Source organism: Elephas maximus, chromosome 22, assembly GCF_024166365.1.
Source record: "Elephas maximus indicus isolate mEleMax1 chromosome 22, mEleMax1 primary haplotype, whole genome shotgun sequence".
Taxonomy (NCBI): Eukaryota; Metazoa; Chordata; class Mammalia; order Proboscidea; family Elephantidae; genus Elephas; species Elephas maximus.
The window spans coordinates 24745548-24771518 of NC_064840.1; the positions used below are offsets into that span (position 1 = coordinate 24745548).

General features: G+C 42.1%; 1 protein-coding gene across 4 annotated transcripts in view; it reads left to right on the forward strand.

The window, feature by feature from the left end:
- The window catches only part of EIF4ENIF1 (eukaryotic translation initiation factor 4E nuclear import factor 1), a 48598-nt gene extending 24786 nt beyond the window's left edge, over positions 1-23812 (forward strand). For 2 of the 4 annotated variants that reach the window (XM_049865323.1, XM_049865324.1), the window contains exons 7-19: positions 2819-2994; positions 8488-8623; positions 8834-9013; positions 10373-10605; positions 13747-13818; positions 14264-14447; positions 15570-15649; positions 15970-16112; positions 18776-18860; positions 20074-20206; positions 21587-21931; positions 22232-22396; positions 23296-23812. In XM_049865323.1, the coding sequence (XP_049721280.1) occupies positions 2819-2994; positions 8488-8623; positions 8834-9013; positions 10373-10605; positions 13747-13818; positions 14264-14447; positions 15570-15649; positions 15970-16112; positions 18776-18860; positions 20074-20206; positions 21587-21931; positions 22232-22396; positions 23296-23537 (2174 nt within the window). In that variant the 3' untranslated portion in view covers positions 23538-23812. The remainder of the gene's footprint in view (positions 1-2818; positions 2995-8487; positions 8624-8833; positions 9014-10372; positions 10606-13746; positions 13819-14263; positions 14448-15569; positions 15650-15969; positions 16113-18775; positions 18861-20073; positions 20207-21586; positions 21932-22231; positions 22397-23295) is intronic. The other 2 variants (XM_049865326.1, XM_049865327.1) reach the window with 2 other exon arrangements.
- The last annotated feature ends 2159 nt before the right edge of the window (positions 23813-25971 follow it).

Consider the following 25971-nt stretch of genomic DNA (forward strand, 5'->3'; position numbering starts at 1 on the left):
TTTTTTTTGCCCTGAAATTTTCATTTTTTGTCCATGTTGTTCTTAGTTGCCTCTGACTCATGGCTACTTTATATGTACAGCAGAACAAAACATTGCCCAATCCTACGCCATCCTCACAGTCTTAGGTATGTTTGAGCCCATTTTTGCAGCCAACATGTCAATCCATCTTATGGAGGGTTTCCCTCATTTTCACTGACCCACTCCTTTACTGAACGTGATGTCCTTTTCTAGCAATTGGTTTTTCCCAACGATGTGTCCATTGTTAGCAAGACAGAGTCTTGCCATCATTGCTTCTAAGGAGCATTCTCGCTGTACTTACTCTAAAACAGATTCTGGCAGTTCGTGGTATATTCAGTATTTTTCACCAACACCACAATTCAAATGTGTCAGTTCTTGTTCTGTCTTCCTATTCATTGTCTAGCTTTCATATGCATATGAGTCGATTGAATAGACCACGGCCTGGGTCAGGCACACCTTAATCATCAAGTGACATGTTCACTTTTTAATACTTCAACGAGGTCTTTTGCAGCAGATTTACCCAATGTACTACATCGTTTGATGTCTTGGCTGCTACTTCCAGGGGTAGTGATTATGGATCCAGGTAGAATGACATGTTTGACAACTTCAGTTTCTTCCCATTTATCACAATGTTTATTAGTCCAACTGAGAATTTTAGTTCTTTTATGTTCAGGTATAATCCATATTGAAGGCTGTAGCCTTTGACTGTTAGTAAGTGCTTATCGTATTCATTTTCAGCAGGCAAGGTTGTGTCACCCGTGTGCATACTATAGGTGTTCCTCTAGTCTTGCCTGACTCCATAGTCTTCTTCACATAGTCCTGCTTCATGGAGTGTACAGATTGAATAAGTATGGTAAAAGGATACAACTCTGCCACACACCTTTTCCAATTTTAAACCACTGAGTATCCTCTTGTTCTCTTCAAGCAATTGCCTCTTGATTCATGTACAGGTTCCACATGAACACAATTAAGTGTTCTGGAATTCTCATTCATGTTATCCATAGTTTATTATGATGCACAGAGTTGAATACCTTCATGTAGTCGATAAAACACGGGTAAACATCTTTCTGGTATTCTCTACAATCAGACAAGATTCATCTGACATCAGCAGTAATAACCCTTGTTCCATGTCCTCTTCTGAATCCGGCTTGAACCTCTGGCAGTTCCCTGGTCATGTATGGCTGTAGCCACTTTGTAATTATCTTCAGCAAAATTTTGCTAGCATATGATATTTATGATATTGTTTGATAATCTCTGCATTCCATTTGATCACTTTTTTTTGGAATGGACATGAATATGGATCTCTTCCACTCAGTTAGCTATCTTCTGAATTTCTTGACATAGATGAGTAAGTGCCTCCAGCATTGCATCCCATTTGTTGAACCATCTCAGTTGGTATTCTGTCAATTCCTGGCACCCTGTTTTTCCCAGTGCCTTCAGTGCAGCTTGGAATTCTTCCCTTAGTATCAGTGGTTCTTGATCGTGTATTACCTCATGAAATGGTTGAACATTGGCCAGTTCTTTTTGTTATGTGACCTATATTCCTTCCATCTTCTTTTGATGCTTCTTGTTTCATTCAGTTTTTTGACCATAGAAAGCTTGAGGCTTGACTTTTCAATTCTTTCAGCTTGAGAAATGCCGATCATGTTTTTCCCTTTTGGTTTTCTAACTCCAGGTCTTTTTTGCACATTTCATTATAATAGTGTACCTTGTCTTCTTGAGCTGCCCTTTGAAATCTTCTGTTTAGCTCTACACTCAAGAGCAAATTTCAAAGTCTCTCCTGAGATCCACTGTGGTCTTTTACTTCTTTTGGTCTTTTTAATGACTTTTTACTTCTTCATGTATGATATCCTTGATGTCTTCCCATAACACTTCTGGTCTTCAGTCATTAGTGTTTTGTGTGTCATATCTATTTTTGAGATGGTCTCTAAATTCAGGTGGGATGTATTCAAGGTCGTATGACCTTTTTGTCCATACTCTCTGGCTAAAACTAATATGCTAGATTCCTTAAATGTTAGCACCTGATAGCTTCACTTAGCACTTAAAATATTTTCCATCCTAAAAACAACTGAACATTACTGAGTTTTAAGTTTAGCTAGCACTGTAGAGTAAGACGAGGCAGATTAAAATGGGTTACCTGCCCCCAGAGGGCTCAGTCCTACCAGAGAGTTACTGTAATACCGTGTAGTAAGTGCTTCGAGAGGTCACACAAGAATTATAGAGAAGGCAGCAATTAATCTTGCTGCATAGGGTAAAAATGGGTAGGCAGCACAGGCTTCCTAGAGGAGGTACATTTGAGCTTTGCGTTGAAGGATGAGTTACAACCAACCTGTAGGCAGCAAGTGAAAATTGCCCTCAAGCCTGGTTCCACATAATATCTTTGGTAGCAGAACCCTGCCTTTAAAGCTGTCGTGGTGCAGAGGCATGGGCGTAGGCAGAGCCAGTTTAATTTGGTTCTGTGTTTAATAAGGGACTTAGAAAGACTATCTTTTCAAAAAAAAAAGAGTTTCCTTTTAGAAAAAGAAGCCACCACACTGTAGAAAACATGAACTATCGACGAGGGGAGGGTCATAATCTTCTCCCATTGTGTTGGTGTTCTGGCATGTTATTAAGGCTTTTTTCCTTCTCTAGCTCCGTAGGATGAGGACTGTTTTACTTTTGTAAGTGCTGTACTTGCACAAGAAGTCTGCTTTTAAAGTCATCTGTGGCTCTTCCGCATGTGCGTTGCTGGCTGAGTACACAGAGGAAGACTGGAGCGCATAGCTTGATCAGACTGTTTTTGTCCTGGTTTTGCTTTCAGGCATAGTCGAGTGCAATGGAGGAGTGGCCGAAGAGGATGAGGTGGAGGTCATTCTTGCACAGGAGCCTGCTGCTGATCAGGAGGTGCCAAGGGACGCCGTCTTGCCTGAGCAGTCCCCAGGAGAATTTGACTTTAATGAGTTCTTTAACCTTGATAAGGTGCCGTGCTTGGCTTCGGTGAGTGTAGCAGCACAAAATCACAGATGGAGTAACTTTTATGGCTAAATCTGACCTGAGTCTTTAAGCGTTGTTTGGTAGATGCTTTGGGTTTGGGTGTTTTGTTTTGTTTTGTTTGGCTTTTATTCTTAAATATTATTTGAATTTTTGTTGGCTTTGAGAGGCTTAGTGGAAACGACCAAGTGAGAACTCTGTACCAGTTAACTTTTTGCCAGGCTGGTGGCATTGAACTAAAAATTCTTCAGATGTTTAAGAATACTGTCTGCTTTTGTTTTGAAGTAGTCAAGTATTTGTTGTAAAGATTTAGTGTGGAGGTGGCATTTTGTAATTGGCGATTAGTGTTATGCTGACCTGCATGACTTGAGTAAGGCTGCTTGTTTAAGTGGTATCTTTTGTGATGTGACAGTTCCAAAAACTTTCTAGTGAAAAGGAACTTGGGATGCTATTGGTGTTGCCATTTAACTCTTGAGGTCTAGTCTTTCTGGAATTTTAAAGTAGAAACAGTAAGCCATCCCTAAATCTTCAACTGTGGCCCGCCCTTGCTCCTACCCCCTTCAGACATTTAGTGATTAACATATCCTCACAAAAATTTTGGAGAAGAGATATAACTGTGACCTGTACACACAGAAATGAGGGTTTGTATGGTTCCTGAAAGAGTGCATGGAACTCTGACAAAGTAGAATTTAAAAACCACTTGACCAAAAAAATCTGTACTCTCTAGATGTCCAAATTATATAAAGCAACACTAGATAAAGCAGGTAAGTTTGACCAGTCCTTTAGACTTAGTGACTCATGGGAGTTGACTTAAATTCCTGTACTCCTTAACCATCACTACTCTTTGTTAGATTCCTGCATGAGCAGACAAAACTGGGCACGACAGCAGACAACATTGACCCGTCTCCCTTGTCATTTGGCTGTTCCTCAACCCCCAAAAGATGGCTACACAGAGTAGGTGAGCAGGCACTGCATAGCACTGATAGATACAGGGCCACAGGTGAGTTCTACAGCAGTACTTCTCAAATTCTCTTGTGGTGAGGGGCCAGGGTTTATCTCCAGTCCATTGAGAACCAATACTTCAGTAAAGTACCAGTGTTGCAGCAGTGCCAAATTTCTATAAATGTCCCTAAGCATTTACTCACTTTCTGAACTTACCTCAGTATGGACCTGCACGGTCTGAGACCACACTTTTCTGCAAACACTGTTCAGGATCACCTGGAGTGTGGCACGCCAGAGGCAGCTGGGGCAACTGTCACTTAGTTTTTTTCCTAAAATTCTCGTCGAGATCTGCTGAGTCAGGACTCCTAGGCAGCAGTTTTAATAGTCCATCTCTTAGCCCACAGTCTGTTGGTTCACTCTAATTAGAGGGGTCCCATCTGGATGTGAGCTTAATTTTCTTGATGTAAAACTTAGCTAGTAGTCCCCTCAAATTTTTAGCCTTCGAGTAATTTTTTATTACTTACAAAAGAAGGAGCCTTGGTGGGACAGTGGTTAAAGCACTCTGCTGCTAGCTGGAAGGTCAGCAGTTCAAACCCACCAGCAGCTCTGTGGGAGAAAGGCATGGCTATCTGCTTCCTTAAAGATTATAGCCTGGGAAACACTCTGGGGCAGTTCTACCTGTCCTGTTGGGTCACTATGAGTCAGACTCGACCTAATGGCAACAGGTTTAGAGGGTTTTTTTGGTGGTCATATGTAAAAACCCCTTTTTTTTTTTTTTTTTGCCTTGTCTTAGAATGCTGATGGAATTCTTATAGTACAAAATTTTCACAGTAGAAGGTCAAACTTTAGAGGCCTGTACTTAGCTCCAAATGTGAGTACTTACGAAAGTCAGCTGTGCCCGAGCACACCCAAATGAAGTGCAAACCCTGTTAACAGTAGGTCACTTGCACACAGCACTGTTGCTTCAGGCAGTTCTAGGCACTGTCCTCTGAGAACATTTGGTAGTGCACAGGTTTCCTAAGGACTCTAAGAAGTCATTTAATCCTCACAAAACCCTTATAAGGCATGTTACATATGAGGAAACAGAGGCACAGAATGTTTAGGTAACTTGCCCAAAGTCACACAGCTAGTGAGTGGTGGGAACTGAATTCTTATTTATGCAGTTTCAGTTAAGAGTCTCTGCCCTTAACTCCTACAGCTATACTGCCTCTGAAGCATAAAGCAAGGAGAGCAGGAACTGAGGAGACCAAACTGAGAATGCACTCTGTTTTGTGTATAAAATTTGACCACATACTAGACCACAAAGGAAATCTCAAATACTGTATTTATTTCATTCAGAAATAATTATCAAGCAACTCTAGGTTCTGGGCATTGTTCTAGGAACTGAGATTATAGTAGTAAACAAAACAAAGTTCCTGTCTTCATAGAGCTTTCATAAGAGGAGACAGTGAATGAGTAGGAAATATATATGTAGGCTATATTCACATGCATTGTAATACATTAGATAATAAGTTGACAGCTAAAAAAAAACTATACAGACTGAACATTTGAATCATACATGTAAATGACATCAGTTAAACTCATTAAAAATTAATTTTAAATACGATGCACCTCTTAGTACAGTGTCTAGCACATGTTGAATGAAGAAAAAGGAAATCAAAATAGAAATCCTTGGATCAAGTAGACACGAGACTATGTGGGCAGCTCCTATCTGGAGGGGAGATGAGAAGGGCAGAGGGGGTCAGAAGCTGGCCGATGGACACAAAAATAGAGAATGGAGGGAAGGAGTGTGCTGTTTCATTAGGCGGAGCGCAACTAGGAGTATACAGCAAGGTGTACATAAATTTTTGTATGAGAGACTGACTTGATTTGTGAACTTGCACTTTAAGCACAATAAAAATTACGAAAAAAATAGAAATCCTAAATTATTTAGCGCAATTAATAGGAATATGACGTAGAAAAACCTTGGTGATTAGTCAAAAGCACGCTCAGAAGAAAATGTGCAGCCTTAAATGCATGCATTAGAAATTTAAACAAAAAGAAACCAATAAACTGGAATGAAACAAGTATAAAAATATAGAAGTTTCCATAAAAGTGGAAAGTAAGAAAATCATCAGTCATTGAAACCAAGTAATCATCATAAAGAACAAAAATATTTCAGTGTCTGTTTGATCAGAATGAAATGAATTTGAGGATATGGCTTATCTAAAAGTACCTTTGTTTGAAGGACCAGACTAATAGTCATAGGTCACCTTCAAAAATGCTATTAAACATCTCGTAGGTGCAGCTGAAACACCATAACGGAGTTCACAGGCTCCTCGATCAGCCAGTGGCTGACAAAGGTGTAGTTGAGGATGCCTGATCAAAAAGTGAGAGCTCTCGGACCTAGTCTCGACCTTCTGTACCGACATGCAGGGGGGCACTGCTGGTTGAGTGGCTCAGCTTGCTCTGCGGTACTATGTGGTAAAAATGAGCGCTGACCAGATGACCTCTTAGGACTTGTTTCCCGTTTAAAATGCTTTAGTTTTTTGAAATTGACATTCCTAAAAGTGCGTAAAATTAACTTTGTTTCTACTCCTTTAACTATACTTTAGCTATAATAATAGAAACGCTGGTGGCGTAGTGGTTAAGAGCTACAGCTGGTGACCAAAAGTTTGACAGTTCAGATCCACCAGGAGCTGCTTGGAAACCCTATGGGGCAGTTCTGCTCTATCCTATAGGGTCGCTATGAGTTGGAATCGACTCAGCGGCAACAGGTTTAGCTATAATAGAACTGTGCCTCTCTGCCAGAAAGTATGTTGGTCACTGATCAAATTATGGAAATAGTTTTTTTCCACATTGTCATCTTTCTGTAAAATGTCCAGATACTTTATATTTGTGTCCTTGCTTTTTCACGTTCCTTCTGTGTGTCTTCTGACTTTTTACCCTATACAGTATGACCAGAGGAGTTAAAGTGTGAAGCCATCATTTTGCTGTTTGTAGAACTTCAGACTTTTAACATCAAAATAGCTATAGCTTTTAGTTACTTGTCATATAATTCTTGTTTTATCACCAAGGTGATTGTATTTTGAGTATGCAGTGAAACCTCACTTGTAGTGCTTCTTATACTTTAATTATTCCAAAATTAATGCGCTTGAAGGCCAGCGTTATTTAAAGTATGAGAGTCTACAGGTGAAGTGGGACTGACACTGAGTAATTTCTCTGAAAACAGAAGTACTAGAAGCATTAGTTGAATTGCAATCTTGAGTTAAAATCTGTTATTGTTCTGTTCAAAAGAAGTTCTTTGTGGTTCAGTTTGGGTTGCAGGTTATGAAAAAATTCTTCCAGGTAGGAACAGAAGAATAAATCTAAGTTTCCCCTGATGAACTGAACTAGAAACCATGGGTTCCAGACTTCAGTTAAAACACAGTTACTGACTTTGCCATCCATGTACCAGCTTTTGGGAAAAAAACATGTTTTCTGTGTATCAGTTGATGCAGATGTGATGAAAGTCTATGCCTTACCTCCATGGATGTGCCTCATTTTTTGATTGACATCTGCTTTATCTTTTCTAAATGTTGATAAGAGGACTGCATAAAGATCAGTTTGGATATTTAGCTGGATTTATGATAGGGTAGAATTGAAAATTCATGTTTTTAAAATAGCTTAAATCTAGTTTTTAAGAATTGGTAATTGAAGTTCTTTTATAAGATAATAGTGTTGAGTAAGTTATTTCTAATTGGGGTACATCATTTAAGTGCTCTTATTATTAAACTGGAAACCCTGGTGGCGTAGTGGTTAAGTGCTGCGGCAGCTAACCAAGAGGTCGGCAGTTTGAATCCACCAGGTGCTCCTTGGAAACCCTATGGGGCAGTTCTACCCTGTCCTATAGGGTCGCTATGAGTCGGAATTGACTCCACGGCAGTGGGTTTGGTTTTTGGTTATTATTAAACTGAGAACTACTGGAGGTCGATTTTAAAACAAACACCTGAAATACCCATTCAGTTCAAACACAGAGATCAATTAAAAGTTAATCTTTCACATTCTGACACTTTCTAAATTTTGACTTAGAAACTCTACTCGTTTAGCTTTTGACTTCCGAAATTGTTAGGATGAAATTCCAGTTTGAAGCAGGAGTTTCTTTATCAGCTCCCCATATTTCATGTTTAATTGAAGTCCACTTTTTTTTTTCGTCACCTTAGCTGTGGAATTCTTCACTCTGGTGCTGATTTTTATTCTGAAACTGTGTCCTCTGAGAACATTTGATAGTGTATGGGTTTTCTAATGAGACAAGGAGGAAAAAACCAAAACACGTTCTATGGTGTACAGGCTTTACTTTCTGTGGTTAGAAAGTATGTGGTTGGTTATACCCAAGTTTGGGTTACTCAGAAATGACCCAACAGAGGAAGAAAAGTAAATTAAAAAGTGTTAAAAATGCTAAGTTCTAAGGGTGTTTACCTTCAGATCAACAGCATCAAAGGAAGTTTTGAAAGTAAGTGACATTTTCTTAGGATTTGAGCTTTCGTGTCCTTTTCGCCTAGCGACTGTTGTCTTAGTTCCTTTTATGTTTCCCTTTAGATAATAGAAGATGTTTTGGGGGAAGGATCAGTCTCTGCCAGTCGGTTCAGTAGGTGGTTCTCTAACCCGAGCCGATCAGGAAGCCGGTCCAGCAGTCTTGGGTCAACACCACATGAAGAACTGGAGAGGCTTGCAGGTAACATGACATCAGATTCTGGCTTTGGGTGTAAACTTGAACTTTCTCTGACATGGTTCGTTCTGTTTTCATTAGTCTGGGGTCCATTAAGGTCAAAGGATCTCTGGATAATGAAAAGCTTTAATTTGTGTCCTCTCAGTACTTTTGAAGAGCAGTTTCTATACTTTGTTGGGACCAATTAATTATGTACATGTTTATTTGCAATGCCAGGTCTGGAGCAAGCCATCCTCTCTCCTGGACAGAACTCGGGGAATTACTTTGCTCCTATACCATTGGAAGATAATGCTGAAAACAAGGTGGATATTTTAGAAATGCTACAGAAAGCCAAAGTGGACTTAAAACCTCTTCTTTCCAGCCTTTCTGCAAATAAAGAAAAACTTAAAGAAAGCTGTAAGTGTTTATGAGAGTCTGCTTTAGGTGTTTGGAAAAGTTTGAATGCTCAGCCTTAGGGCAGTTGATCTAGCATACTGCTATTTTATCAAAAGTCAAATTTACGGCGGGTTTTCTTTAATGTTCTTACAAAAAGCTCATTTTATCAAACAGTACCACCTCTTTGAAAATCTAGTAGTCAGCGGGCCCTGGGCCCCGTGACAAGAACCTTTCTTCTAAGTTCTGTTTCTTACTTGGAGCCTGATTGTAATTCTCCCGTGGCTGTTTTGGTTCTTTTAAGCATAACTCGCTAGCTCCTCACACCTTTGCCCCACTCTGCCATCTTTCTGCTTAGGTTATAAATCCCCAACATAAAAATTTAGTATTATAATAACCACAGTGCAGGTAGCAATCTTCCTGATGTTGGATTATTTGGGATTCCTGTCCTAGGGACCCTGAGTAACGTCTCCAGAGGAGATTCAGATACATAGCATGTCACATTTTAAAGCATACCACCCTGTGGTCATGGCCCCTCAGTTTCTAGCATCCATTGTTGTTGTTAGGTGCTGTCAAGTCAGTTTCAACTCATAGTGACACCATACACAACAGAACAAAACTGCCCGATCCTGAGCCATCCTCACAGTTGTTGCCATGTTTGAGCCCATCATTGCAGCCGCTGTGTCAGTCCATCCTCTTTTTCGCTGACCCTCTGCTTTATCAAGCATGATGCCCTTCTTCAAGGACTGGTCCCTCCTGCTAGTTTCTCCAAAGTAAGTGAGACTAAGTCTCACCATCCTCACTTTCAAGGAGCATTCTGGCTGTACTTCTTCTAAGACAGATTGGTTTGTTCTTCTGGCAGTTCATGATATATCCAGTATTCTCTGCCAATACTTTAATTCAAATGCATCAGCTGTTCTTTAGTCTTACTTACTCATTATCAAGCTTTCACTCACATGTGAGGCAGTTGAAGATACCATGGCTTGGGTCAGGCTCACCTTAGTCCTCAGAGTGACATCTTTGCTTTTTAACACTTTAAAGAGAGGTCTTTTGCAGCAGATTTGCCCAGTGTAATACATTGTTTGATTTCGTGACTGCTTCTTCCACGGGCATTAATTGTGGATCCAAGTAAACTGAAATCCAGCCATTTTAGGTTTAATTTATGCCACTTCATTAGTAAGTACACAGTTATAGCCTTATTCCTGCTGAGCACTTGTGATTTTAACTATCTTCAGTTTGTCTGTTTTTGGTGTCAGCCTATTCTGAAAGCCTCACTTAAGCCATGAAATAAATTATTTTCACCTTGAGCATAATGGTAACCAAAGAGAATTCCTACCAAATATCCTTTTGCCTGGCTTAACGTGGACTTTTTCAACTTTTCAGCGCATTCAGGGGTCGTGCTTTCAGTGGAAGAGGTAGAAGCAGGGCTCAAGGGCTTGAAGGTGGACCAGCAAGTGAAGAATTCAACTCCCTTCATGGCAGAACATTTAGAGGAGACTCTAAATGCTGTAACAAGCAGTCGGCAGCTCAAAAAGGATGGAGATATGACTGCGTTCAACAAACTAGTGAGCACCATGAAGGCAAGTGGGACTTTGCCTTCACAGCCCAAAGCCAATGTAAGTATATGGCACAAAACCCAGCCTTCTCTCCTTGTCCCTTCTGTTCCACTTCCCACCACAGTAAATGCATTAAAAAAGGTATTCTAAGTAAGTGGGAAGTTCTTCAGGAGTCATTTGGTCCTTGATGCTTTTTTGTGTCCTTTATAAGAACAAGCAGGCTTATGATTAATATGTACATGACTTATTAGTGTAATACATAATAATATGTATGTAACACTATAAAATTTGAAAGATTAAACATTATCTTAAATCACTGCTTAAGAAGCCATAGAAATATCTTTTAGACACTTTATTTGGTTACTTAAGTTCATGTAACTTACCATATTTTTATAATCTTTTTTTCCCACACCTTCTCCCGGATACCTGGGATTACCTGCTTTCTTGATTAGGTAATTGGCTGCCATACAAATCATTTACGAAGTATCTAAGATGAATTTTTCAAGACAAATACATTCTTTTAACTGATAAATGGAAAAAGTTGTGACTCCAAACTTTAAAATATTTTTACACACGAAGTTGGTTTATAACATGACTGTGTGTCAGTAAAAGCAGGTATATAGCACACACTGGTCTTACATAATTACTGGCGGTAGCTCTCAGCCCATAGCCAATGTCTCAATATCACCATTTTTGTGGTTGCTAAATTGTAGAAAATTCACCATTTTTTGAGTTTTTTTTAATTGTGCTTTAAGTGAAAGTTTATAGTTCAAGTCAGCTTCTCATACAAAAATTTATATACACATTGTTATGTGACCCTAGTAGCTCTCCCTGTAATGTGACAGCACACTCCTCCTTTCTACCCTGTATTTCCCATGTCCATGCAACCAGCTCCTGTCCCTCTCTGCCTTTTCATCTTGCCTCAGGACAAGGCCGCCCATTTAGTCTCATGAGTCTACTTGAGCTAAGAAACATACTCTTCATAAGTATCATTTTATGTCTTATAGTCCAGTCAAATCTTTGTCTGAAGAGTTGGCTTTGGGAATGGTTTTAGTTTGGGGCTAATAGAGAGTCCGGGAGCCATGTCTTCTAGAGTCCCTTCAGTCTCCGTCAGGCCATGAAGTCTGGTCTTTTTACTAGAATTTGAGTTCTGCACCCCCTTTTCTCCTGCTCTGTCAGGCAATCTCTGTTGTGTTCCCTGTCAGGGCGGTCACTGGTGTTAGCCGGGTATATCACCTAGTTCTTCCAGTCTCAGGCTGATGGAGTCTCTGGTTTATGTAACCCTTTCTGTCTCTTGGGCTCGTATTTTCATTCTCCTTTGCTCCAGGTGAGTTGGGACCAATTGATGTGTCCTAAATGGCCACTTGCTAGCTTTTAAGATCCCAGACTCACCATTGAGTTTCACCTCCTTTTTTTTTTTTTTTTTTTTACCTCTGACACGTTCTTCTCTGGAAGCCTCTAAGGCTAGATGTGAACAGCAGTAGCTGTTTGACTCATTGTATCTTGTACGAAAGGAAGGCAACAGAGTTTGACTTACCTTATTTGATCAGCAGTTAGCGATAGAGATTCCAGCATACCTAGGTCTGACAGAGGTGTCACTATACCTGGCCTTAGTACCAGAAACGACCCTCTACCTCTGAAAAGTGACATCTCAGTTCTGAAATAGATTTCAGATATATAGACTTATTCCTGTGTATCAGACCACACCATTTCAGTTACAAGGGAATGCTCTTGCAAATTGAATTATTCCCACACAAAGAACTATTAGATACAAACGCTTTTAAATGAAGACCAGATTACAAAATCACAAAATATCCTCTTCTTCCTCATTACCTTTGTGTTTTGGTAGTTGGGTGCTGACTGGTATGCAGTGGTGTGGGTCAAGCCTAGTAAGTAGCTTCCTTCTTAGTATCAGTGAGCAAAGAAGTGGGAACAGGGGGATCTAGAAGTTTGTTTTTGGACGCTTGGTTTGTTTCAGGTATGATTCTAGGGTTTGATAATGACTCAACTGACCATGAGTTGTGAAAGTGATTGTTTAGGGCTTTCAGAGCCTCAAACACCTGCCTAAAAGGGATAAATGATGTAATTCAAGTTGCTGTGCAAAGACTAACAAACTCAACCTAACCTATGAAAGAAAGCAACAAGAAAATTAATAAGCACACCAGGTGTTATCCCGAAATACTGCTTGATTTGCATGTTGTTTTTTAAATCATGGCCTACTTCTAAAATCAGTGTCTTTAATTTTTACTGCTGTGTGTGTGTTGTGTGCTATATCTGATCTGCTCTATCCATTTACATTCAATCATATTCATCCCCAAACAGGACATGTTGGTTCAGTCTAAACTCCATTTCAAAGTGAATAGTAGAAGCTATCCTCCAAATAAGCAATGTGTAGTACAAAGTAGCCTATTTGTTCTTATTAGATGGAATTAAATGACTCTTGAGATTTCTTATTAAAATCATCTGCATTTAGTACGGAGTCTAAAACCAGCAATGGTCCTTGTCATGGCAAGGACCTTCCATGTAGTGGAAGAACAATTGTAAGAGAAAGCCCTTCAGGCATGTTGTGCAAATGGGCTCAGGGATGTCCTGAAGTGTGGGAGGTAATGCAGGTTGGATGCTGCATTAAAAGAGCAAAGAGTGAAATCATTGAATTTTGCCCTACATATCACATTTTGGAACAGCTTTTTAAGATACAACAAAGTTTAAATTCCCTGAAATGTAACAATTCAGGCCAGACTTTGCATCTTGTATACTAGGTTCTTAGTACTGTCAGTGGTCTGTAAATCTTTTTAAAGATAATGGGTAGCAAGCAAGGGTTGCTCCAAATTAAAATCTGTGAATTATGAAATTTCATACATGTAGTTTCTTACTATGTAAGTGTTCTTCAGTTTCATCATTTTTTTTTTTCTCCCTTTTGGTCACAGTAGTAGAAACAGTGAAATGGCCTAGGGTTGCCTCACAGGAAGAGACCTTGTTTGCTGGTCTCTGAGTGGACTTGCCTGTACATGGGGAGGTTCTTTCATTCTTAGATCATTGAGACCTGTTTGATGAGAGAGTGGAACAAGTTGATGTCTCTTAGTTTTCTGCTGTTTAAGTGTCAGCTCCTTGGGGACGTTTTTGTGCTTTGTTATGGTCCCTAATTAAACTAGAATTAAGTGTGTAAGAAGGTTAAAACCAGTTTTCCTTTGACTTTTTTAGCGAAACCTTGAAAGCCATTTGATGTCCCCTGCGGAGATACCAGGCCAGCCTGTCCCTAAGAACATCCTCCAGGTACTTCACAATCTTCTGGCGAGGCCTCAGAGTCCTGAAGAGTAGTTCCTTGAACTGGTATTACATGGTGCTCCACATTTGAGCCTTAGCGAAATTGTTGCCTGGCAATCAAGGGTGTGATGTTGCTGCCTGACATTGTTCTGTGCTGCTGGTGATCTCAGTTGGGAGGGTGGCTAAAAAAGATGACAGTGTAAGCCCTTGATTTCTGGTTTGCAATTTCTGCAGAACTTAAAAGTATCAAACCTGTATTTGTAGCACTAATTTAAAGCAAATGTTGAAAACTGAATATTCACAGAAATGTGTTGTGTGTACACATGCCAGCTCCTTCAGTGGAGCATGAGGGAGACTCATCACGTGCTTCCCAAATATTCATCCGTAATCCACAGCCTCTGACTAGGAGGAGGAACTAGGTTTGTTCATAGAATTCTGGCTTTTCTGCCTTTAGGAACTTCTGGGTCCACCAGTTCAGAGACCTGCGTCTTCCAATCTTCTGAGTGGCCTTATGGGGAGCTTGGAGCCTACAACATCTTTACTAGGCCAAAGAGCACCCACTCCTCCCTTATCACAGGTGTTTCAATCGCGAGCAGCCTCGGCAGACTACCTTCGCCCTAGAATATCTTCACCAGTTGGTAAATACTCTTGTGCATAAAGCCTCCTCCATCTTGTATTGCCTTCCTCCCCCTCCCACAGCAAAGGTTATAGTTGTACCCTCTAACTGGCAAACTTTTCACAGACATCCTTGAAGGATTTAAAAGATGTCCGTGGAAAAAAAAGTTTGTAAATTTATCTTTTTTTTTGGTGGGGGGAAGGGGACAAATGAGGATTATCCAGGTTCTCTTCTAGGTGAGTATATTCATGTTGTAGATTTTCCCCCCTTGAGATTGCTCTAAATAGGATCCAGTTCCTTAGTCTTATTTTGGGAATTCAATCAAAAGTTAATTTGACTTCGTAGGTTTTTCCTTGTTAGAGTAGAAGGTGGAGTAGTGGCTCCTCTACCAAGCTTATGAAGTTGGCAGACACTCAAACAGGTCTGTGGCTAATTTCGAAGTGCTTGGTCAGCAGCTCAAACCCACCAGCCACTCTGTGGGGGAAAGATGTGGCAGTTTGTCTCTGTAAAGATTGACAGCCTTGGAAAGCCCTATGGGACAGTTCTACTGTGTTCTGTAGGGTTGCTATGAATCAGAATTGACTCGATGGTAACAGGTTTTGTTTTGTTTTTAGTGGCTAATTCAGAATGTGGCCAGAAAAAGCACTTTCCAGAAAGCTGTACTAGCAAAGTGCTTGTACAGAATCTCATAGACCTTGCTGGACTACTTTAAGCTCCTGGCCACTCCGACCCCTGCCATTCACACACCGAGAGGCATTGTTTGAAATCTTCCCTTCCACAATAGGGAGATGAGTGGAAAGATTGTGAACATCAGAGTGCTGGTCTCTGCTTTGGTACCAGCTGGTTTGGAGATAATGAGCAAAGTCACTGACAAGAAAAGCTCTAGCTCCCAAATGGAGGACCCCGCTCTGAAAGAAGCAAAGCTGACTGCTTAGTGGGGAAGATGGATATACCAGCATTTAGGGTCGTTAAGGGCTCTGTTGAGGTTCACATAGCTCACTGTGGGGGCACAGCAGAAGAGGGACGTCCATCAGCCCAGGGAGTCAGTCCTTCCGGAAAGAGACGGTGTGCAGTAAAGAGCAGCAGGCATAAGTGATAGTGCCTCTCAGGATGACACTTACTGATACTGTAACTTACCCGACAGGTTTTACACCAGGGCCACAGCAGCTGCTCGGAGACCCATTCCAAGTCATGCGCAAGCCCGTGAGTCCTGTCACAGCCCAGGTCAGGCTGAGCTCTTTCTCAAACTCAGTTTGTTGCTTGCTTTTCAACCTTCTTGTTGCTTGTGGGATGGGGAATTGCTACAATGCTTGGAAGTGGCTTTGAACTAATTCAAGCTCAACAAAGGCTAGGATATTGCTGAGCAACTGAAGTAATAAACACAGTTAAAATCCTGTTCAGTAAGTGGCAGCACAAGTGAGTCAGGTTTGCAGTATCGGATTTCGTTAGCTGCTGCTCAACCATACTTCTCTAGGAGATGTTTTTGGAAAGTACATTGACAGTCTTCGTTCCTCTGCTGATCCTCCTCTGCTGCTTCTGTTCAGCAGATGAGCCAGCTGGAGTTGCAACAGGCCACTTTGGAGGGGCTGGCTTTGCCACATGACCTTGCAATGCAGGCAGCAAACTTCTACCAGCCTGGTTTTGGCAAACCACAGGTGGACAGAACCAGAGATGGATTCAGAAACAGGTAAGTCATTGATCCTATTCATGCTGGATTAGCAAAGGAGTTTTCCTCAGATAAGCAAATTAGTGATCTGCGATCTAATTGTTACGCATGCTAACCTGCTGTGCAGCACGCGGTGGGGATTCCACCTCGCCCCAAATGCTGCCAGTAGAGGACATGATCAACAAGTTATACCACCGAGCTCTACTGCAGGGATGTCCGCTTTGCAGCCTGTGATGTTTTTGTTTTGTATTCTTATTTGTAAATTACATTTTGCTTTCAGTTTGCTAATTGGTCACATGGAAGGAATGCTGCCTGCCCTATTTACCTCACTGCTAGGAGTAAATTTATTTTAAAATCTTATGATGCCTTCAGCCAATTAAAGGATTTTTACAGATATAGTTAGCATAGGTTCCTTATTTGGAGTTATGCTTATGAAATGATGGAAGTCAAAATCCATCTTCATTCCCCTGCCCACACTCCATGTTAGGTGATCAAGCTATTCCTTGATGGAAGTGGATTGGCTGACCAGAGCTGTTAACAAGTAGATTACTGAACTGCATTGGCCTCTTCTTTTAGTTAGTTGTAACAGAGAGTAAAAAACGAGCCATAAGGTGGGGAGGAAAGGGGGAGAGAGAGCAATATTGTTCCTTACTGCAAAGTAAAACAGAGAAAACTACCTAAAACAAATGTGTAGCTTATTACAAGGCAAACATCTTGTTAACTGCCTGGAAGCCCTCCAGGTGCTCTGTCCAAGCCACATTCCCTTCCTCTCCCAGAAGTGACCACCATCCAGCTTTTGAGTAACTGCCACCCTCCTTTTCAGTTTTATCACCCAAATGTGCATCCCTGAATACTACAGTTTAGTCCTGCTCGTACAATACTTCTTAATCACAATTTGTGTGTTGATATTTTTACAATTGCCATGTCATTTCCTCGCTGTCCTGTTCAGTTTCCTATGTTTATGTTGACAGTTTCAGAAGGTGCCTTTCCTACTCCTGTCCCTGGATTGTATAGACCCCTGGGAAGTTTACCACTTTAAAGTTGCATGCAGAAGTCTAGCGGCCTAAAATAGGGTTTCCTTCCTAACCTATACAGTGGCAGTGATGCTCTGAGCAGGGAGGAGAGCACTGAGACCAGGAGCCACCCTTGCACAAGTGCGTGCATCTCATCTGTAGTGACCTTCAGCCTGAGCCCAGAGTATGGGACTACTCTGCTGAGCCCCTTTAACCTTGGCGTCTCTTGTACTACGTAGTGTAGTTAACCTGAGATCTGCTGGCGTGATTTGTGACTTTCAAAGCACTTTCAGTCAACGTCCAAAATTGTATATGATATTGACAACAGTCCTGTGAGGTAGATGGGGTAAATAACTGGATTTTACTAAGACAGAAACTTAGGTTTTTAAAATGTGACGTAAAACTAGCAAGTAATGTTTTTGATCAAATGTCAGCCTCTTGGGTGTCCCCCAACAGACATGCCTTTTTCCTTTCCTGCTCCATTGCTCTTGTACTTATCACCTTTGACCATACTCTCTATCATCTCCGTGCCTGCAGTAACCCCTCTCCACCCGCCAGCCAGAAGAATGTAATCTCCAGATGGGCAGAGATTTTTGTCTGTTTTATTCACTGCTGTATGCCCAGCACCTACAACAGTGTGTAGTACATAGTAGGTGCTCAATTATTTGTTTACCAGAACGAACAAATGGCAGGTCATGCGGGACCCCCAGGTCAGGGTTCACCTCCTGTTTACTCAGAATATCACCGATCTGCGTGCTGTCCATAGCACACTGAGTAGCAACACTGGGGCTTACCTGGAAAGAAGCTATGGGTTTAGGATTCCCACCTGCTTGTGATTCAGCTTCTGGAGTCACTGACTCTACTTGTACTTTAGCATTTGTGGCACAAGGTTTGACTTAGTTGGAATGTAGTAAAGCTGTCATTGGCCATTGAGCTCAGGTAATTTTCTCCTCTCAACCTGTTTATACCTACATCAGCTGTTGCCTGTTTTCTTCCAGTAAGGGAGAAAGAGTAGAATGGCTAGGGGACAAGTCCGTTCTTCTCCTTTATTTGGGAGGCTTGGGATTAGTCTTGTGTGTAGACCAGGAGTGGTTGGGAATGCTGCATGTAACGTGATCCTTATAGTGTAAACTCTTGGTTCTCTTTTGATTTAAACCACAGAGCATCAGTTCTATGCCAGGCACTGTCCTAACTAGTATTGGAGATGGACATGTGCCCCTGCCATCTAGTATAGTCTACAAATAAACGGTAGACCCACCCTGGATAACCTGGCCATTCCCAAGGTCTATACCTGTTCCCTGAACCACTGGGCTCCATCTTGTAGCTTCTTTTTGCTCCCTGAGAAGCTTCAGTAGGACGATCCTGTCATTCCCTCGACCCATTGTACCTTGTTGGTGCCTACTGCCTTGGTTTGCTCTGGGTTAGTAAGTATCTGCCCCACTGGACAGAGAGCTCTGGGAAGGCTGGGACTATGTTTCCTTAAGCTTTTGTCACTTTTCAGAGCTTAGCATATGCTTTTGCATTTATTAAGTATTTACTAAATACCTGGGAAAGTGAACTGGATAAAGGAAAGGAGATGTTGAATTCCCTGGCTGCTCGAGTATCATCGCATTTTAGGACTTTGGATTTGAGCAGTTTGGCAGTCAACACTGATACTTGGTTTCTTCACAGGCAGCAGCGAGTGACCAAGTCGCCAGCACCCGTACATCAAGGGAATTCCTCTTCCCCTGCCCCCTCTGCCTCCATCACAAGCATGGTCAGTGACCTTTGTGAATGACCTTTAGATTTCTCCCTGTTCGGTTGTGCGTATGTTGTACCATTTTGTGCACAAAATGTCCTTGAGTGCATTCCACAGGAATAACTGATCTCATAGTCCATCGTTCATACTTACCTATTTATTAGGCCTTCCCCTTTCAGAGCAGTCTGTTAGGAGTATAGTGAGGCCCCTATAATGGGGAAAGCGTGTTCCAGCAGGTAGATGAGCATGCAGGGCACACAAGGTGATGTAGTATGTTAGACAAATGAATAGTTGCTTCGGGGGGAAGACAAGGGTGAAGGTCAGGAGGCGAGGCTGGAAAGGCTGACTAGGGTCAGATCATAGGGAGTCCAAGTGGAACATGCTAGGGAGTTGACAAATTCACATTCAGACCTCTATGGTATGAACTAAAGCTAGGATAACGGGGTTTGATTATTTGTGGTGACATGCCTGATTTTAACTGGCTTGTGTACCAGCAAAATAAAAAAGGAATTCCACTTCCCACAGACCTTTATCATCTAGTTGAGACTGACAGGCAAGTGGAACTATTGCTATATGCTTCAGGACCCCAAGTGGATGTTCTCACCAATGACCTTTGAAGGGAGAGTCTAGGAGAAGGAGCTTTTCTGTTCATAATTCCTGCTCTGTCTCCTATCATCAAGGACTTGGGGTTGTTTAATGAAAAAAGGCACATGCATAATAAAATCATCAAAGTAGTTATAGACAGTGAAGAGATGGGAAATGCCCCCAAATGGTGAATCCTAATGGCTGAGGAGATATTAACCTAATGTGAATTTTCTGGTAGCCAAGGTAGAAAGGGAAACATTGGGAGTATAGAGTACTTTAGATTCTAAGATTGTCTCTGAAATGTCCTCTCCCAAATGTCCTAATGCCAGGCCGGGGAAATGGCTGATGCAAAGCCTGTATCAGTAGGTCCACCATCATCATAGACACAGGTAGGCTGAAGCTTTTTTTTACTACCTTTGTACTAGAGTTAAATCTAGGTTTTGATGAAAGTAACCTGTGAGTCTTACTCTTTGCCCCATACTGTTTCTGCCAGCAGTTAGAGACCAGAACATAGGAGTTGGCCTCTGCTACCATGTGGCAGACATGGGGACTCTTTAACTTGTTGAGTAGCTTGGCCAGTTAATCTCTGGTTGATTAGGGAAAGGCACTAAGAGAATGTATTAATGCTAATTGTTTTTCTCTGCAGCTTTCTCCTTCCTTCACCCCTACCTCAGTGATTCGTAAGATGTACGAGAGCAAAGAGAAAAGCAAGGAGGAGCCAGCATCTGGAAAAGCAGCTCTCAGTGATAGTAAAGAGGACACTCACAAGGCCAGTGAAGGTACTGCAGTGTTTGAGGTGCAGCTGTCCAAGATTGTGTGTGATGGAGAGAACACAGCCCTGACCTGATTCTCGGCAAAGCCCTGGGCAAGACCCCTGGCTCTCTTGACCCCTCTTCTGTGTCTGACAGTGAGATGCGCTGGGCCAGCTCAGAATTGTTTAGCCACTCAAAATTCTGACCAATCTAATAATGGTATGAGTGCCAGTATTAGACAGGAAGAATAAGCTTTAAGACCCTTAAGATTCTTGAATTAATAGTACATTTATTTGGCAAATTAATATAATTCAACCAGTTTTACCTCTAGAAGATTCTCTCCAGTCTGTGGAGATAAGTGTGCAACAGAACGTATGCGATGGTTGACGTGCATAGGAGGTGTGTATAGGAAGAGGCTTCTTAAACGTATGTAGAAAATGTCTGAGGGGCTTTTAGAGTCACACTTGGACACGGTGAAAGAGCGCTACCAGCCTGGTGGTCCTATTAAGAAGGCAGTTCAGATTCCTCCACCAGACTGTGGTTGTTGTTTAAATTTTCTGTTGATGCTTTGCATCATTTTAGACTCATTTGATTTTCCCCTTAGGCTAAAAGGCATTTAATTCAAAGTAGCTGACAAATCTGAGCCACAAACATACTGGCAGAGTGGGGTGTCCAACTGAGTTAGCCCACCAGACCTGATAGCCAGGGTCACTTATCCATACCTATTCCTGGTTGGGATGGTTATAATAAAGACTTGGGCTTCTTAAGAGTTGTGCTTTTACCAACTCTTCAGACAAAGATTAGGCTGGAATATAAGACATATAATGATACTCATGAAGAGTGTGCTTCTCAGTTCAGGTAGATACAAGAGACTAAGTGGGCAGCTCCTGTCAAGAGGCAGGATGAGAAGACAAAGGAATATGAGCTGGTTGAATGGACACAGGAAAAACAGGGTGGAAAAGGAGTGTCCCGTCAAATTATAGGGTTAGCAACTAGGGTTACATAACAATGTGTGTCTAAAGTTTTGTATGAGAAACTAACTTGAGCTGTAAACCTTCACCTAAAGCACAATTTTTTTAAAAAGTTATGCTCTTAGAACTTCAGAGCCTTTGGTTTTCCAGAGCATAGCAGAAATAACTTTGTTCCACCAAGGAGCTGGAAGACCTGAAAACTTGGGTCTAGTCCCAGCTTTGTCCTTAACTACCCTTGACCTAGATTCACAATCTGTCTTCTGGGCCTCTTTATAAGGTAAGTGATGGTCCTTACTATGCTGACCTCTGAATTTGATGAAGGGATTAAATAAGAATTGTGACATATTTAAGAAATGAGATTTACTGTATCCTTAGGAGGCCCAAGTGTTTAGGAGAGGTTTGCCAATACCAAAATATTCTGTCTGGATCCATACAGAGAACCGCCTGTCATCCACCTCTGTGCCCACTGCTGATCGAGACTCTTCTCCCACTACAAACTCCAAGCTGTCAACGTTGCAGCGGTCTTCGTGTTCTACCCCACTGTCTCAAACCAACCGTTACACCAAAGAACAAGATTATCGACCTAAGGGAACTGGGAGAAAAACACCCACCTTGGCTTCCCCAGTTCCAGGAGCACCTTTTCTCCGCCCTGTCCACCAAGTTCCCCTTGTCCCCCATGTACCGATCGTTCGGCCTGCTCACCAGCTTCACCCAGGGCTGGTCCAAAGGATGCTTGCCCAGGGAGTACACCCACAGCATCTTCCAAGTTTGCTCCAAGCTGGTGAGTTTCTGACCTGGCTTGCGTATAGGTTTGTGACCCTGGTATGATAACAGTTGCTGGTGCCAGTGAAGTGCTGCACTATGGGAGGTTTCTATGCCCAGAAGTATTACTAGATTCTTCCATTGAACTGGTTGGCAGTGGGTCCAATCCAATCCATCCCTTAGTCCTTTAAGATTAGGAACCTAGCTCAAGCATTCTTAATTCTTGATAAACTTCCAGATCAGCAAAACTGTAAATTCAATCTTGAAAATGTCCGGGAAGATTAAGACTACTCAGCAGTTTCTTTTTTCTGCCCAATAGGTGTGCTTCCTCCTGGGATGGACCTGACTCATTTACAAGGAATATCTGCCCCTATCCTGGGTCAGCCTTTTTACCCTTTACCCGCTGTTAGTCACCCTCTCCTAAACCCTCGTCCTGGGACACCTTTGCATCTGGCAATGATGCAGCAGCAGTTACAGCGCTCAGGTAGGCTCAGCGTGGGGCCGGGTAGGCTTGAAGCTTTCAGGATGTTCCCAGTGAAGGGGATAAATTGGCACTGAGGTATCCTCATTCTTTAACCTGTTTTAGTAAGATGGCTGGGTTCCATCTGTAACCAGAGTATAGAATGAAGTAAACCAACCTCAATGCGATTTGGGATTACTGTTCCCTTCAAGGGTAGTAGGAGAGGCAGGTATACACTGGTTTTCTTTTTTCTTTGCTTCTTAGAGGAGGAGGCTGAAAATCCTTTGAATAGAGGTTCAGCATAGGGCCTTCCACAGTAGATGCCTTCTCATCAGGTATTAGTGTTTTCTGTGATGTGGCTATTTGCCATGGGAAGGGTAGTGGTCATGTCATTCCAGATAGGCTCTTAAATAACCCAGATGGCTACTGAGTAGTTCAGCTTTTCAAGGTATATGACCTATCTTCTGGTAGTGTTGGCATCTTGCAAAGGAGTTTCCTAAAGAAACCCTAGAATCAATCCTCAGGTAAAGACTTCTTTTGGGGGTTTTATGTATACGGTTTGAGTGAAACAGGGCTTAATACGCCTACTCTTCACTTCTCGACATTTTGCATTTACAATAGTAAAAAATCTACTATCCGACTATTTTGCACATTAACGACATACATCTGGCAGTAACGGATGCCAAGGTGTAAGGCAAGAGTAACACTGGCTGCGGTAGATAAGGTTATGTATCAGCTTGGCTGGGCCACGATTCTTAGTGGTTTGGCAGTTGTGTAATGACGTAGTCATCCTCCATTTTCACTTTATGCCAGTTTTTGCATTAACCTGGTCTTTGGAACCTAATGTCAATAAGTGAGGAGTGGGCATGCAGAACTACTATTCTCCTCATGCTGAGTGATAATCCTTCCTTTTTATCCCGCAGTTCTGCATCCTCCAGGCTCCGGTTCCCAGGCAGCAGCTGTCAGCATTCCAACAACTCCCCAAAATGTGCCCAGCCGGTCAGGCCTGCCCCACGTGCACTCCCAGCTGGAGCACCGCTCCAACCAGAGGAGCACCTCCCCGGTGGGCCTTGCCAAATGGTTTGGCTCAGATGTGCTGCAGCAGCCCCTCCCCTCTATGCCCGCCAAAGTCATCAGCGTAGATGAGTTGGAATACCGACAGTGAGCAAGGCAGGCATGCTCACCTAAGCCTGGACCTAGGGTGGCAGTCAAGTCAGGACTCAGCTTCCTCATCAGGTGTTTGTTTACGGGCTGTTACTTGGTAGCACTCTGGCAAAGCTGTTTGAGGGGCCTTTAGAGTGAATGCCCATGCATCTGGTGTGGTCTGCGTTATGGAGAAGGATCTCTTAATCGAGTGGGGCCTGCGGTCTGATTATAGAACGCAGTGTTGTCAATCCTGAAAAGTCTTTTTTTGTAAGATATGTGAATGAAGTGTTGGTGTCTTCAAGAGGTGGCACCTAAGGGTTCTGAGGAATTAAATGTATAGACCCTTATGTACAGACCTGTGTATAAACAACTTTTGTATATACATATAGGATAGCTTTTTGAACTTATACAGCTGTACATAAAAGTAGCTGATATTAGTTAAGCCTGTGTCAACAGTTTGGATTCTTTTCACTTGTACATTTGGGACTCTTCTTCTTTTGGTTGATTAAAGTTGCATATGCTAAGTGTGTGAATGAAGTGAATGGCATTGTCTTTATTTCTTCCCTGAATTTCTTCCTCCATGTTTCCAGCCAGCTCTTCCTAAGCCATGTGGAGTGATCTGAAGTTTTAATTTTTCTTTAAAACTTCATGGAGTTGAACTCCTTATCTCATTTAGGAAGAGCAATCTATGGCCTTCTTTCTTGAGCCTCAAAGACCCAAGTGGGCTTGCTGTAAACTTAAGCTGAGCTGACCCTACAGGCACCCTTGTGGCTAATACCAGGATGTTTATAGTATGCCGTTTCCAAGGTTAAACCACCTACTGAAAATAATTTCATTGGTGAATCATGTATATGGAGGTTTCTCCCACTCTTCCAGCCCCAAGTCCAAAACTAGCAACAAATAAATCGGCATTTATTGGGGAAAAAGCCAATAGTTTGCTGACACCATTTCTCCAACTCAGAAAGTCCCCTGTAGGGAAAAATGGGGCCGCAGAGTTTTGATTCAATCCATTAGTCTCACTTTTTCCATAGAGAATTTTCCTCAGCTCACAATTTTTTCATTATTCACCTTAACTACACAGCATTGGAGAAAAGGAGTTTTAACAGAATACTGTAGGATCTTGGGGTGCCTTTCCTGACCAAAGATTTTTCATTCCTATTTATCTGAGGTGACGATACCTATTTCCCAAGCTCCACCTCGATTTGCCTGAGTTCCTGATTTGTCCATTTAGGGCCACAAAAGCTACTCTTGACTTCACACTGAAGGGTCAAATAATTGGGCTATTTTCCAAAACACAGGTGAAGTGCAAGGTGGATTTTGACTGCAAGGGTAAAAACAGCCAAGTCTAGAGTATTTGGGGTGATGGTAAACCTGGAGCTGCCCATGCTGCCCTATACTTCCAGCAACACAAGAAAGCAGGTCACCTGTCAGCGAAACCAGTCTTCGTGGACTGAGCATGACATCTCTCTCTTCATGGTACTTTTCGTTCACCTTCTTAAGGCTCCCGTACTGTTCACTTCTAGTGTGACTCCTCAGCTTTAAAAATAGACCCTATGGTTAAAATTCTTGCAAATGCTTTCTTCTTACCACAGGTGGAAGCTGGAATGCAGACCCAAGTGATGGCAGCAGAACACAGGTGCCTGAATCTAATTCCACTTTTATTGTGGGTCCTCTTTCACTTAGCTCCCCTTCATGTTAGAGCAACATTAATAGGTGTAGGGACGGGGGGTTGGATGGGAGCTATCAGTAAAGGCTTCCTTTTCAGGACAGAAGTTTGGTGGGGCAGAAATGAACAAATGTAGGCACCAAGCAAATGGCAAATCCATTAGCCAGTAAGGCGGAGCCTGAAGGAATTAAGGGAGAATTGGCAGGAATATCAGCACAGAAACTAGACGTAACAGGTTTTAGTAAAACTTCTGTTGCACACAGTGGATGGAGGTGAGGGTGGGAACAAATGAGGAAGCTAATATTAGCTGACACGGTGAGTGCAGGAAGCAAGTGTTAGCCAACAGGAAGAAATGTCTTTGAAGCAATTCTGAGAAGTCTAACAGGCATGACAGGGGTTTAGAAAAAATCAGGGCTAGAAAGAGGTGCAAAATAAAGGTTAAGACAAGCTAAAAATATGGAAAATATCCTCCAATAAGAGTAGAGGGCCACAGAGAACCTCATGAAAATTACCTTTAAGGAGTGGGCTCAGGTAGGTGGAAGGTAAGAATATTGCCTTCCAAAGGAAAGCGTTGAGCAGCTAGTGCTTGGGAGGTCAGTGGGAATCAATGGGAATAAAATGGAGAGTGTGGTCCGGCCTCTTTCAGGAGACAGCTACAGTGTGTCTCATGAGCCAGGCTCTGTATTAAGAGGGAAGAGAAGTCAGGTTCACTGCCCCTCTCCTTGTGAATGACAGAGATAAGCACAAACACAACACAGGAATGGAAATAACTCATAGGGGTGAACAC